Source organism: Calidris pugnax, unplaced genomic scaffold, assembly GCF_001431845.1.
Source record: "Calidris pugnax isolate Ruff unplaced genomic scaffold, ASM143184v1 scaffold127, whole genome shotgun sequence".
NCBI lineage: Eukaryota > Metazoa > Chordata > Aves > Charadriiformes > Scolopacidae > Calidris > Calidris pugnax.
The window spans coordinates 2,799,297-2,814,338 of NW_015090883.1; the positions used below are offsets into that span (position 1 = coordinate 2,799,297).

The 15,042-nt window shown below is 34.5% G+C and overlaps 1 protein-coding gene across 1 annotated transcript in view; it reads left to right on the forward strand.

The window, feature by feature from the left end:
* The window catches only part of EML5 (echinoderm microtubule associated protein like 5), a 96,565-nt gene that overhangs the window by 22,083 nt on the left and 59,440 nt on the right, over positions 1-15,042 (forward strand). The window contains exons 3-8 of the mRNA XM_014947010.1: positions 727-825; positions 1,391-1,459; positions 3,557-3,742; positions 11,532-11,667; positions 12,928-13,129; positions 14,396-14,528. Of these exons, the coding sequence (XP_014802496.1) occupies positions 727-825; positions 1,391-1,459; positions 3,557-3,742; positions 11,532-11,667; positions 12,928-13,129; positions 14,396-14,528 (825 nt within the window). The remainder of the gene's footprint in view (positions 1-726; positions 826-1,390; positions 1,460-3,556; positions 3,743-11,531; positions 11,668-12,927; positions 13,130-14,395; positions 14,529-15,042) is intronic.

The following is a 15,042-nucleotide window of genomic DNA, read 5'->3' on the forward strand; positions in this document are numbered from 1 at the left end:
ACTCTTTCTGAATATTAGATCATAGAATAGCAGGTTGGAAGGGACCTCAAGGATCATCTGGTCCGACCCTTCTTGGCAAAAGTAGGGGCTAGAGAAGGTGGCCCAGCACCCTGTCCAGACGAATCTTAAAGGTGTCCAATGGTGGGGAAAGGCTTCGTGAAATTTGTACGTTCAGGGTTTTGTTGGATTCTGGTTTGAGAAAGGATTCAGAAAGGAATAGTTATTCTTGCATGTTTTCAAGAATCAAGAAAAAGACTCTAAAAGTTTTTAACTGTTTTGACTGTGTTTCCAAGAAGGACGAAAATATTTTTTCTTTGTATCTCCTCAACTGGTAAAATAGACACTTAAATTCTGCAAGTTACATGTAATTAAACACATGTAGATTCATTAATTTCAGTGACATTATTTTTTTTTTGCAAATTTCTCCTGACTGCTGCTTGCCATATGTGCTATATATAATTATATATATAAAACTTTATAAATCAGAAATAAGTTGTTATCCAAGAAGATCTTGCTTCTTTATGATCATGATGTCATAACTGAAGAGATGCATCTGTGGAAACTTTGCCAAAAGATGTTGTATCTTTAGTTTTCTTCTATATTGAAACGTAGCTATTGCTTCTAACTCAAATGCGTTATTAATTGTTATCATTCAGAATGATGTCTCTAACTTTCATTTATATATTGAGTTATTTTCATTTATTTTTTTAATTCTGACATTTTTAGCGTTTGGTCTCAGTTGGTTTGGATTCGAAAAACACCGTTTGTGTGTGGGACTGGAGAAAAGGAAAATTGTTATCAATGGCTCCTGGTCATACAGACAGAGTAAGTATAACTAAAGAATTTGAGTATCAATTTGATTTTAGTTTCTTAAACCATGCCTGTATATATATACTAGACCTATGTCTGAACAAAAAACATTTTATGTTTTAGAAACTGAATTTGCATAAAGCTTGGATATGTATTAAGATCTGTGAAGATATTTAAGATATGTACATTTACTTCCAAAATAAAATATGTAATTCACTGTTTATGTATGGTTTGTTGAGACTGTAAACATGTAGGGGAAGTGCAAAATTAATGCAATTCGTAGACCCTAATCCCTATATGGGAAATCAAAATGCAAATAATCTGTTAGATTTTTCTCTGTTAATGAACCTTTATGTTTTTTTATTATGTGTTGTAATTACTCTGGGGAAAAAAACCCGAACAGAACTAATGAGCTATACATTGCAATTTCATTGTTGAATGAGGGGATAAAAAATTAATTCCAATAGTTCCATTTCAGGCATTTCAGACTGCCTGTTAGTTTACTACAAGTATTTACTGGTTTAACGTGCAACAAAGGCCATCTCTGCTGATATCCCTTTTTTTCTTTTTTTAAATGCAGATATTTGATATTTCTTGGGATTTGTATCAGCCAAACAAGCTTGTCAGCTGTGGTGTAAAACACATCAAGGTAAGGAAATAAAAAGTTAATTCATAAGATATTTAAGCTGTAGTAGTTTGTAAAATATATAAAAATGGAATCTAAAAAGAATATGTAATAATAATTTGAAAGGTCATTTGTAAGAATAATGTTACTTCTTACGAACTGCAGTCATGGATCACACCTGACTACACTAGTCATTTTACAAGATATATGTAGTGGAAAAGAGACCATTTCTCCTCGAAAGAGTTCATGCCCTGACAGAAGAAATGTGGAAGGAATGAAACAGTTGTCAGTGTAATGATTGTAATACAATTTAAAATTTAGGTTGTCTAAAACATGCTGTCTGAAATCCCAAGTAGCATAAGACAGGATACACGTGTTTAAGGTGAGTCCAGGTACTCAAGTTTCTGATTCTTGAACAACTAATGAATTTTTACAATGCAAAGGTGAAATGAATTGAAAAACCATTTCTCAACAGCTGGAGAAAGTATGGGGATACAGCAGAAAATTTTTCTTTTCCTTTTAATTATTTTTTTCCCTGCTGTTACTCCTATCTTTGTCATTTTTAACACTCTGCACCTGTTAAAGGCTTCATAACAGGGACAGTTCATGTGTTTTCCATGCAGGGTGTTTCTCTGAAACATTGCTTTGTTTGGTCCACGTCCCAATGGCCATGCAGAAACAGCTTCTCTGCCAGGTTTAACTGTCAGCACTGTTACTGATGCTTTACTGCCATCAGTTATGTTTCCTAAAGTCACTGCCTTCTCCTGGGCGCTGCCTTCTGTGTTACCACATCACAGCAGTAGATGGCAGCTTGAAAGTTCTTTTTACTCCTATGTGTAGGATCCTATGGTGGGAAAAAATGTGTTGCTTTTTATACAATGAACTTTTAGATTAATATGAATTAATGGTTTATTGGAAAAAATACTCAATATGTTTGCTAGATTGCATATGTCTTTGATTTGGCAGTGTTTAGTATATCAATAACAGATTGCATGAGCTTGATTAGTAATGATCTTTTTTTCTACTTCAAGATTTGAAAGGACCATTTTGCCACTAGTGAGCTAATATTTCCCAGCAGTGATTTAGTATATTTAAGGTGGCTTTATGATGTCAAAACGTATCTATTTAGATAAGAAAAAGTTTATTTGAGCAACTTTTAAGGCTCTGTAAAGCATTTTTTAAATAGCAATAGTATTTTAAAAATAATTGGTATTTCCTTTGAGAAAACACTAACTAAAAGCCTGAATCTGAGAGATTTATTGGCATTTGGATCAGGCAAGAAATTTTTGTTCGTTTGTATTCTTCTTAAATCACCCCTTCTTTCAGATATCAGTAATTACTTTTAAATTTGTAATACTATTGTAATTTTTCCCCTCACATGATACCTTATGCAAAGTGTAATACTATTTAATCAAGTTATGTTGATAATTCCAAGTGAGCTAATATTGAGGAATTACTTTTCTTAGATATGTTACCTACTTTCATATTGGAGCTGGGTGTTTGATTGATGCAGTGATTGTGCAATTACTTCTCAAGCATCAGCATAATTGATGACCTGTGTACTTTGGTTAAAGAAATACTGGTTGAGATACAGGGATTTGTCTATTCAGTATATGGTTATTTCTTAATTACAGTATTGCTGGTACAAAAATCTGTTCATTGTAACTGCTTATGTTATCTTGTATTAATTGAAGTCTCAGCTCAGAATTTTGAATAGATTACTGGTAACAGAGAGACTTGCTGTGAAATACAAATAAAGTACAAATGCAGCATTTACAAAGTGGAGGTTTTACATCAAAGAAAGATCAGATAATTCTGTTATGAACCGCTTTTCAAAACTGATGGAAAAACAACTGACTCACAAATTACAATTTAAAAGAATTTCAGTTTGATTTAATACCCATACCCTGAAACTCTTTCCCAACTAGTCTGCTGTGCTGATTTTATGGAAAGATAAAGTTGGTTAATAATATAAAAAGTTGTTAACCAACTGGAGAAAGCATGGAAAAGGGTATAAAGGGTGATATTTTTTGGAAGTAAGGTACTTCTCTTTCAGATGTATATACTAAATTATAGGGTATTAGTGAAGTATCCATCTTTATAAATCACTTTATGTTGCAGTTCTGGAGCTTGTGTGGCAATTCATTGACACCAAAACGTGGTGTTTTTGGCAAAACTGGTGATCTCCAAACTATATTGTGCCTAGCCTGTGCAAGGGATGAAGTGACGTATTCTGGTGCCCTGAATGGAGATATATATGTATGGAAAGGAATCAACCTTGTACGGACAATACAGGGAGCACATGCTGTAAGTATATGTCTTTGAAGTGATATAAAATGTTAAATAGATTTCTGGAGAGCTGGAAAGGGCAGTGCAAGATCGTCTGGTCTGTGTTCCTAAATAATTTTAGTGATAGAGACTCAGTATCTCTAATTTGAATATTATTTTTTCTCTCCTTTCTGTTGCTTAATATCTCTGTTATGGTAGAAAGTGAACACTAGATTGAGAAATACATTTAGGTGTCTATTTGTCTAATGTCTCCCATTATCATTGATGGGGCACTTGTTCCAGGCTCTATTGACTACTGTGTTTTAAGTTTACCCTTAAGCAGACATGTATTACTCTGTTCAGTTACTCATGTGTGCGTATATGCAGTGACATTTTATATACTGGAGTTGAGTGTGTAGCTGCTTGCCCCAAAGAATATGGATCTGCTTTATCTGAATTTCTTTTGTGGATGTCTGATTAATCCAAAAGCACCTCAGAAGGTCTGGATTCCTCTATTTAGACAATTGATGTTGAAACAAAGAAACCAGGTCCCTAGGGAGGCTGTGGAGTCTCCATCCACATCTCTGTCTGGGGATACTCAAAACATGGACTAGCTCCTCTCCAGTGTTTTCCCCCAACATCAGCTCTTCTGTCATGCCATGAATTGAGTCCTCCTGGCTGGTGGTGTCTGAGAGCTCTCTGGAGTCCATTGATTCTATAAACTGTAATGTAAGCCCAAGCTTGTTGGTAAACACGTGTTTAGTCATTGTGGCTTGACTCAATCACTCATCCTTGTCCTATGTTGCTCTCTTACTGTATTCGTTCAGCTTTATAGAGCCATATAAAGCTTTGAAAAGTCAAGACATACCAGTGAAAGATTAATAAAATTTTTCAAAAGTGCTTGGTAAGATTTTCTTTTATTCAAAATGTTTAATGCAACTGTGAAGTAATTATATTTTTGCTACGTAAATTTTCATCATATTTTTCATATCTTTGAAAGCATGTGGTTTTGTGTTTAAAGCAGGCAACAATAAAACACTTAGTGGTTTGCAGTCTAATTTGTGGATGAAAGTCCTCATTTCCTCTCATGGTAGTAAGTCATATATGGTGATACAATGCAAGATTCAACTTCTAACTTGTCCAAGTATCACTTTAAAAACAAAGCCAATCAATTTCTGGTTGTTTTAACCTGTGAGGTGTGAAACTGTTAAGTTGACTTTATGAAGCTATATTATTTGCTGATTGAAGTTTGATTTTTGTTTTGGAAATCATTGTACTTTCTAGATAATATTTGAAGTTCCTGTAATAGCAATTTAAAGCAGTGTGGAAATACAAGCATATGAGTTACTGTATTGCAGCTTCAAAATTCTAGGTAAAAATCAGTAATAGTTAATTATGCTTGCTTATAGGAATGTGTTTGTTTTAACTGGCAGAATTGGACTGGATGGGATGATCTGTAACTGAAGTATTAAAATCACTCTATGATTTGATCAGGTATCACAGAGGGGACAAATGAATAATATGTATGTGGGAGAGGTTGCTATCAGTCTGCAGTAAGGAGACTCTTGGTTTACTGATGGTTTAGAAATGTACATTCAGGACGATTGCACCTTGTTGTATTTGCACCTTGTTGTATTAGCTAGTAATCCCAAAGCGATTAGACTGCTTATTCAGACAGATCTATGATGACAGTGTATCTGATTATAAACAAAAATAAAGGTATGAATAACATAAGTGTGGGAAACACACCCTAGACTAAATTTTGCATTTGAGATTTCTTTATATACATATCAATGTATGTATACTAAAAAAATGAAATATATATACACACAGATGCATATCCTCCTATATGCATCTACAGAAATATTAACTGTATTCAAGAAGGCCCAAATGATAAACCAGGAAGTATGAGGGGATATTTTAGTCCTCAAATATTCCCTGATTCTTACTCTATACCTTCATATCTGGTTTTAGTGTTCGTATTTAGTGTTCCGTAGTGTTCTGTTGTATTTTATATTCTCTTAAGGTGACATAGACATTTACTTTTTGATGTTTAAGTTACTGAAATGAATTTTTTAAAATGCTTATATTGCATATGCAGACCTGGATTCCCAGAGGAAAGAGTGCACTTAGTTTCCTGTCCAAAACTGATCAGGAAAATACTCTCTCATCCTGTTTGGTGCTGTAGGAGACCCCTGTCCTATATATTCCCATCTTTGTTACGTGGAGTATTTAAAATTGTAACAGCTTATTGCTTAGGATAATGCGGTGCTTTTCAGCTGTTTCCGTGTGAAATGACCCAACTGATAAACGTGGGACGATGAGACCTTCTTGCTCCATTACCTTATGTGCTGTGTCAGTTCTTTGTTGACCACAAGATCAAATTTGAGGTGCTGTGCTCCTTATCTTCGGTAGTGTCAGTGGACGGAGCTCAGGTGACCTTGGAGTAGGTCTCGTTTAGCCTTCTATTTTTGGCTCTGTCCTTTAGGCTCAATGCAATTGTACTTTGCAAGTACAAATTAAGTTGGGGCACTAGTCCATGGCTTTGGAATTCATTTTCATGAGAGATTAGAGTCACTACAAATCTCACCAATTTCAGAGAGAAAAAAAGAACCAATAAAATCTCTTTTGGAAGCTTACTTTCCAACCAAATGAAACTTTTTTTTTTTTTAAATAAAATATTACCTTAAAGGATAATATTGTCAGACTATTCTAAGAACAAAAAATAACAGCTTGGAATAAGAATGCCTCTTCAGACATACTAAACTATTACTGTGGTATTTTACAGTTATTTTATACTCAATTTTATAAATCATGTCGTTCTCATCCATTCTTTTAAAAGAAAATGCAAGTTTAAATGATAACATTTGTGATGTGCGTACGTTGTTAAAAGCACAGTGTGTAGGGGATGGATACAAATTCCCATTCTGTGTGCTGGTATTGGAATTGTCCTCCCTGCCTGCCTCTTCATCATCCCGCATCAGTAGTCCTCAATTGGCTGGAATTAAATGGAACATTTATTCAAGGAAAACAGGTCTCCTTATTTGCATAAACAATGTGGTTTTTTTCTTGCAACCTCAACAGTCGATGTCTAAGATGCAGGAAAACATTTTCTAAAGCATTTTAGTGATGTGGGGATACAGTCCATCCAGCTGGCAGTGGTCTGCATTAATATAGAAAATGGGTTCTTTTCAAAGGTTGACTGTCTTCGTTACAGTTACGCTAGCTGAAAAGACATTTCTTATTTTAATAGTAATTCAGTGTGAAAAATAAACCATGCTGTCCCATTATAAATAATCGAGGAAGCAGATAGCAACTTTAACACTAACAAGCCAAATAGGAATTCACAGCTAAGACAGGTGGTCTGTCTTGGGTCACAGCAGCACTAAGAACTGTACACAGAGGAAACAAGAGTTTCTGGCAGATTCTTATCCAAGTTGGAGTAGAAACAAAAAGATGAAACAAATAGGTTGGGATGACGGGAGAATTAGTTGGAAGAAGATTGGAGACTTCACTTAATGTAGAAGTAGGAAAAGATGGAAATGAGCAGGGGTCAAGATCAAAAGCACAGAGTTCACGTGCAGGGCACACTGGATGGCAATGGGAAACTCAAATTCTAGTTTTGCTGATCTCTCCTAAACAATAATAATGATAAAAATTAAAGTTTTAATAAGGAGAAGAAAAACAAAGCAACATGAAAGCGTATGTAAGTTTGTTGACACTGGTAGTACTTCAGAATCGTATTTGTAGAAAGTGCGTCTGATTCTGGAAAGTTAATATATACCTTGACTAAAAAACAACTACTTTTATTAGATGTCTCATTTTTGTACCAGTGCAAAGAACAGACTATAGATTCTTCTATTTATTTTATCATCTTACATGTTCTAAATTCAAGGTAGGCCATGACTATGGACATACATTATACAAGATGTTACTGAGGTATTAAAACAAAATAGTATGCTTATTTAAAAACATTGTATGTTTTAAAGATTGTTGTGTGCTATGCCTTTGCCTTGTCTCAGAAATGTACATAAGATGCTTTCTCAGCAGCTGAATAATTTATTTTGAGATAGTCTTTCAGAGGTGCACATTAAAGTTGTGTGGATTGATGTCAGAAACTGAGGTTAAATAACAGGCTTGAGGTTAAATAACAGGCACTCGGTTAAAACTATTGCACGTCTATGTCACTTGGCTGAATCCTAATTAAATATAGATGGAAGCAATATCATGAACTTAAATGAACGGGTTTAAGCCTGTATCATATACCAACACATTAAGTCCTGCAGTATTTTTCTCCTACTGCTTAGAGTAGTCATGGATTTGAAAGGTGACTGTCCACTTAGTTCAGCCAAGGAGAGGTGTATGGACAGCTATTTTATTTTTTAATAGTGATATGCCCATTTTCTAACTGTTTTATGGGTGACTTGATAGAGAGGAAGATTAAATTTCACAGCAGTGGCTTTCCACTGTAAACTTACTGACACCAACCTTAAATGACCGGAGTTCTTGTTGAGCTGCTGTAATGTCTCTGTTCTCCATATTGCCCAGTAGTAGTCAGTTGCTTCTGAAGTTCCCATATGATCTTTCAAGCTTGGTCCTAATTATAGCTAACTGCAGTCATGTGTTCTAGAAATTGCATAGTCAGAGTTAGTGTGGTGGATTTTATATAAATAATTGTATTTAGATCAATTAACACTTGATTTTTTTTCCGTTAGAGGCAAGATAGATCTAGCAGCAACAGAAGACCTGAGACTACCTCACTATTGGAAACTTCTTAGATACAAGCAGTAGCAAAATATTTACATAGTAAAGACTGTCTTTTTCAAGTTCTTTTTGTACTTCAGCTTTGAACTATCATTTCTGTTAGATCTGAGCATTTATTTCTTTGTTCATTCAACTCTTTTTTTCAAATTTGAGGGAACACAGATGTGATATCAGCTGGTTGTATTGGAAAAAGTAGGAAATATTCTGCATTCTGAGAAACCTGCTGATCAACTTGAGATTTCCACAATTTTCCCATTCATTAGGAAGTGTAATGACAAATTTGTAATAGAAGAATGCAGCCTGTATGTCAGGCCATAATTTTTAAGGTGGAAAACTTTCATCTACACCTTTTATTTTGATTCAGAAGGACAATCAGTCTTTGTTGCTCACATTATTGTGTTGGATCAAACAAAGTCAGTGCAGTTGTTCACCTCTCGTTACTGTTGACCATCAAGAATCAAATTATGCTAATGGCAATTTCAGGCTGAAGGATAAACAGAATCAAAGAAATAAAAAAAAAAAAAAAAAAGGAAAATCCAAAGTTGATTTGCATTAAAAATCTTGACAATTTCTAAAAGGAAATGGAAGAATTATGACTGGCCAAGCTACCAGAGTAAAGAATTTGTCTTTTCTCCATTAAGTGTGCACCTGACAATTAAATTTTTAGGGTGAAAGAAAAAAAAAAAAAAAAAAAAAAAAAAAAAAAAAAAAAAAGGCAAATCCAAAGTTGATTTGCATTAACAATCTTGACAATTTCTAAAAGGAAATGGAAGAATTATGACTGGCCAAGCTACCAGAGTAAAGAATTTGTCTTTTCTCCATTAAGTGTGCACCTGACAATTAAATGAAGAGTAGCTAAGCTCAGCTTCTTCTATTAGGTACTTAGAGTCACAGTCCCTATTAATAATGCACCTTTTTTCTAGTTTTCATCTAATTATTCTATTCCAGTGGCACATAGACTGACACGAGAATGTCCTATTGCATTTCAAGAGATTGAGCAAGCACATCTGCCAAATCTCCTTGACAACCAGTATGTCCTTTTCTCGATAAGGATATTCAGTGAAATGGAAAACAGATTAATCCTGGATCCACTTGGTCTTATCTTCATACCATTCAGCCAGCTTCCCACATCACCAAATGTCTGATTCTTTTTTTAATACTGACTAATTAAATCATGGATTTTGGAAGGAGTTAATTAGAGAAAAGAAAATAATTCTGTTATCAAGGTTGCATTCCAAATAGAGCTTTAAAAGATTTAAATATGCCAGAACTTGGGCAGAATTCAGTATATGGTACAAAATGAACCAAAATTCCTCTAGCCTTTTATTTGCTCAATGACACTAAAAGGTTAATGTAGTAAAACAGACAGACGCACACAGAGAAACAAATACAGTTTGGGTTTTGTTTTCAAAAATCTCTAGGCTCCCAAAGAAACAGAAAGAGGATTTTCAGGACGTTAGAGATAATGGGAGTTAGCCTCCTAATCTGCTTATGACTTAAAAATTCCACTCCATTTGTATTTAGGCATGTTCTACTCCTGAAAATATGGCTTGTCTGAAAAGTCTCTATCCTCAGGATGGACCTGACCCATCAAAAGATTTGAGTTCTGCCACCTTAGTCTTTCAGTTTTGATTGTCATTTGACATTCTAGTAACAATATGCATTTTTTTTGTGAAAGCTGAGATTTTTTTTTTCAACTTGAAAAATTCTATCCCTATTACCTGATGCTAGAGAAGCAACCACAGTCCGTATCTCATTATGATCAGACCATTATGATATTTTCCTTAGTTATAATTTAAGAAGAAAAAACAGCTTGGTAGGAGAGAATAGTACCTGGGAATTTTCGCAAACCACCATCCTGAGTGCTAATTTGTTCTGTTAAGTTTTATTTTCTCCCAAAAGCCAGTCTTCCCTTTGCAAATTGCTTTCACTTTTCTGCTTCATTACTGTAAAATCCAGACCCCCAACCAAAGAAACTATTGGAACTTTGTATTTACTTCTTTACAAAACTGAAATTTCAGAATAATATTACAGGTCTGTGTCTGTTATTGGCTGTTTTATCTTCTTTTGGGCAGGAGTTAGAGACAGATTTTCCCTTCCTCATTTTTTATACTCTCCTATTTTCATTTGTCATAGCTGAATATTAAATATTTTCAGTAAATATAGAACAATTTTTTTAAAACTTCTCATAGACTTAACTAGCCAAAGATTCAGTAACTTTGCTTACTGAAATGCATGAGTTACTTCTGAAAATAAGACCAGTGAGTTGTGTAGGTACTTTAAAAAAAAAATAAAAAATAGCGTGTGTGTTACTTAGACAATGTGTCATGTTTGCATCTAATGTAGTGGATGTGAGGATACATTGTATTTATTTTAATAGTAGATATATCATACTTGCCTCTCCATTTTCCTGAAGAAAACGAGTATGTTATATCAAGTGAGTTAAAATATATTAGGGATTTTTTTCTGATGTCACCTTTAAAATAAGAGCTTATAGTTTATTTTATAGCTTATAGCTTATTTTTAAATGATGTAAAGTGCTCGCTGTTTTTCTTATGTTTTGCTTCTAAACAACTTTCAAATCAATCTTCCTTGGCTTAAAATGTAAAACAAATCCCAGATGTTTTTGGCCTGGTTGTGTAGAAGCTGAGTAATAGCAACAAGGGCCCTGAACCGTGCCTAATGGAGATCCGTGGAAACCTTCCTGCTGACATTTGAGAGAGCTGGACCTGGCCCCAAGGCAAGAGGAGATGACAAGATGACACTGAACTCTTTCTAGGAACCAGAAGCAGCATCACCGCATTCATCATCAGGAAGAAAGCAGTATTGCAGCAATTCTCTTATCTTACTGCTTGTCACTGAATGTGAATTCTGCTCCTTTTGAGTTTGTTTCCATTTCCGACTTTTGTATTTAAAGCTTGTATTAGTTGTGTATGTTTATGCCGTTCTCAAGACCGTGACAGGTTGGGAGACAATCAATACCAGCATGGACAAGGGTTCCACTTTACATATTGGTACCTCTAAACTGTATATATTGTTAAAATTAACTTTCTTCTCTCTTTAGGCAGGAATTTTCAGCATGAATGCATGTGAAGAGGGGTTTGCTACTGGTGGCAGGGATGGCTGTGTTCGCTTGTGGGACTTAAATTTTAAACCAATTACTGTGATTGATCTCAGGGAAACAGACCAGGGATATAAAGGTAAAAAGTTTGTCACTTTTGATATACCAATAAAATAGGAAATTTACCAGTGTTTTGAACAAGAAGAAGAAATCAAAAGGCCAAAAAGCTTGTTTCATATTTGTTACTGTGTACTATTTGCTAGAAAAAGAATTTGATTATGGCTACTAGTATGAAGGTCATGTAGTCCTTCCAAGTTACTGTAAGGCATGCTATGAAGTTGTAGGTGTAGAGATTTAATAAAATGAACATCTTTTCTATAGCCCAGCAGTTTTTATCAAGGAACAGTAATGCTTTAAGAGAACGTAGAAGAGACAGTGAGATCTACATTGTAGAGCAGCTGAATACAGAAATTGCATTTGCTAGTTATTCACATTTTCATAAAAAACACTTGGAAGCAATCTAGAGTTCTGTAGTACTTAGAATGTTACTTACATATACCTATGACTTCAGTTAGAGTTTTTATTTACTTCTCGCAGCCTATAGCAAGTTTTGTGAGTGTTCTAGGTATTGCTGCTGTAGTGATTCAGGAAAACGACTGGCTTCTCAGTGTACAACTATCCTAACTTCCATTTTATTATTCCCAACCTTATCTACAAACAAGTACAGCTCGTGGGTGCTCACTGCTGCGGCAAGCCTGGAAACTTACTGTTTAGTGGGAAAAATAATTCCAGATACTCTTAAGATGTTACAAAGATTTGCTTTAGGGGGAGCATCTCAGAAACAAGCTGGAGAGAATTGGGCTCTTTGACTGTCTTAACATATAATGCATGTTCTACTGATGCTTCTGTCACATATAATTCAGGTTCATCTAGCAGCTAGTACTAAGGTCCATGATTTGATCAAAAATTGTAATTTAGATTGTCTGAAATTTAAAGATAATAAATGTGTAATTTTAGACACAAATGTCAGTATTAACCAAATTGTAATTTAGATTGTCTGCTACCTTAGTTGAAATTTAAAGATAATAAATGTAATTTTAGACACAAATGTCAGTATTAACCTTTTTCTGTCAGAGATCTTGTAATACAAGAATTAACTATGTCCTTTATTAAAATAAGGCTCACATTTTATTTTAGAATTCTTGTAATACTAAGCTTGAAAAGTTAATGTTCCAAGGGCAGTATGTGTTATATGGAATAGATAAAAGGGGTAAATGCAGGAAAGAGAAGGTATATGGATAATTCTTGGTGTTTTCTTATGTTTATGTTTTATCACATGCTGTGTTACCTTTGTTATACAAATTCTGAGGTTGTATCTCAGTAACAATCTCTTCTACAGGTCTGTCTGTAAGAAGTGTTTGCTGGAGAGGAGACCATATACTCGTCGGGACACAAGATAGTGAAATTTTTGAAATTGTGGTGCATGAGCGTAATAAGCCTTTCCTGATAATGCAGGGGCACTGTGAAGGAGAGCTGTGGGCTTTGGCTGTCCATCCTACAAAACCCCTAGCAATGACTGGAAGCGATGATCGATCAGTCAGGTTAAATCTCGTTTGTGTAACTGCATGCAGTTTTATACAAACAGCTTATTTTGTAAATAACCTAGTTGAAATGTATGCGTTTTAAAGGTATTAGAATGTGGCATTGAAGTGCTTCTGAACCAGTTAAGTTACATTTGAAATTATTGCTCTCCAATCGTAAAATATAGTGGAAATCTATATTTCACAAAAATGAAATGTACATAATTTGAACAAATTTCATTTAGCCTAACGTTAAGCACTCACACACAAGTGTCATAGAATTGCCTTGGTTGGAAGGGGCCTTTAAGATCGAGTCCAACCATCAACCTAACAGTGAAAAAAACCATCACTAAACCATATCCATTTCTGCCAGCCAGCTCTCCAGCCACTCTCCACCAAGCCTGTGGTGCTGCATGGGTTGGTGTGACCCGAAATCCTGTGATTCCTTGTCAGGGATTATGTTAGGCACTCATGGGTTACAATGAAAAATATTATAATAAAAACTTACAGGTTTTACTGTTACCATATTCACTTTTTCACATGCTGTGAATTAACATTTAGTTTGGGAGTTTCATCAAACTTAATACGTGTATAGTAAATAGAATCTGTATTCTGCAAAAACAATGTAAATTATTCCCTTTTACAAGTTTTTCTTTTTTTTTTTTTTTTTTTACACGTTTTCTCTTCTCTCTTAGAAGTGAAATGTGTTTGCATTTCTGTGAAGTATCTCAAGTGTAACATGCTTAAACAAAACAATAATTGAATTATGAATATTGAATAATGTTCTAGAATTCCAGGTGTATCTTGTAAATGATAGATTTTCTGATGTATCTTGTAGTAAAAACTTAAGTATTATAATATTATCTAGTTACGTGTAAGGAGTTATGACTAGTGACTTGTTTATAGGAAAGGATGTTTACTGAGCAAAGTCTTTCATTGTTCTTTAATATTCTTGGCTAAAATGATTAACAAATTAGTGGAATTTTCACAGAGTAGTCTAAAAGTATATATTGTTATATGTTGTCCTTTTTTTTTAATATTCAGAAAGTCAAATGAAATTAATCTGCGTCTGCATTTCCTCATTAGATATTTTCTTCCTATTTTAAATATGAGAATATTCTTTGCTATATACAGAATTCACACTTTTGTATTAGATTTTCCTTGTGGAAGATTATTTTAAATTTGGTCACTACAGTGTCCAGCATTCTGCAGAAATTTTAGGCTTCATGCTGTCTGTGGCACAGCTACAAACCGCTCCTTACATTTGTAATTGTTACTTTATTTTAGAATTTGGAGTTTAATAGACCATGCTCTGATCGCCCGGTGCAATATGGAGGAACCCATTCGCTGTGCTGCAGTCAGTACTGATGGAATCCATCTCGCTCTTGGAATGAAGGATGGCTCTTTCACTGTGCTTCGAGTTAGGTATGGTACAAAAATTAAAAAAAAATACATTATTAACTCTTTCAAGCATGTTATCTAATTGCTTTTATAAATTGTACATATATTACCACTATAGTGACCGTACAGAGGAGATCACTTAGGGTTTCTGTCCTAAATTACTGATCTTTTTTAAATGTGTGTGCTCCGTGTGTTCATGTTGCTCTATAATAACACATTGGAAAAAGTGTATTGGTGTATTTGCAGAGAATGGCAATGTTCTAGGAAGTGCTTTCCTTCAGGTTTTAGCTTTATTAATTGTTCTTGAATTGCGAAGAAATAAATTCTCATTGCTTCCTAAATTGTTTCCATGTGTTGGAATGCTGCTGTCAGCACATCAGCCATATAAAACCAGTGCTGCCTCGTGGCTGGGATCCCACAGTTTTAAAGGGAAAAGGAGATCTGTGTCTCATGTCAGTGAAGTTTTTTTGCCCTGAGTAAATAAAGGTCTGGTAATCTACCTGATTATTTTTTTTTGTGGACCAGCTGGAGCA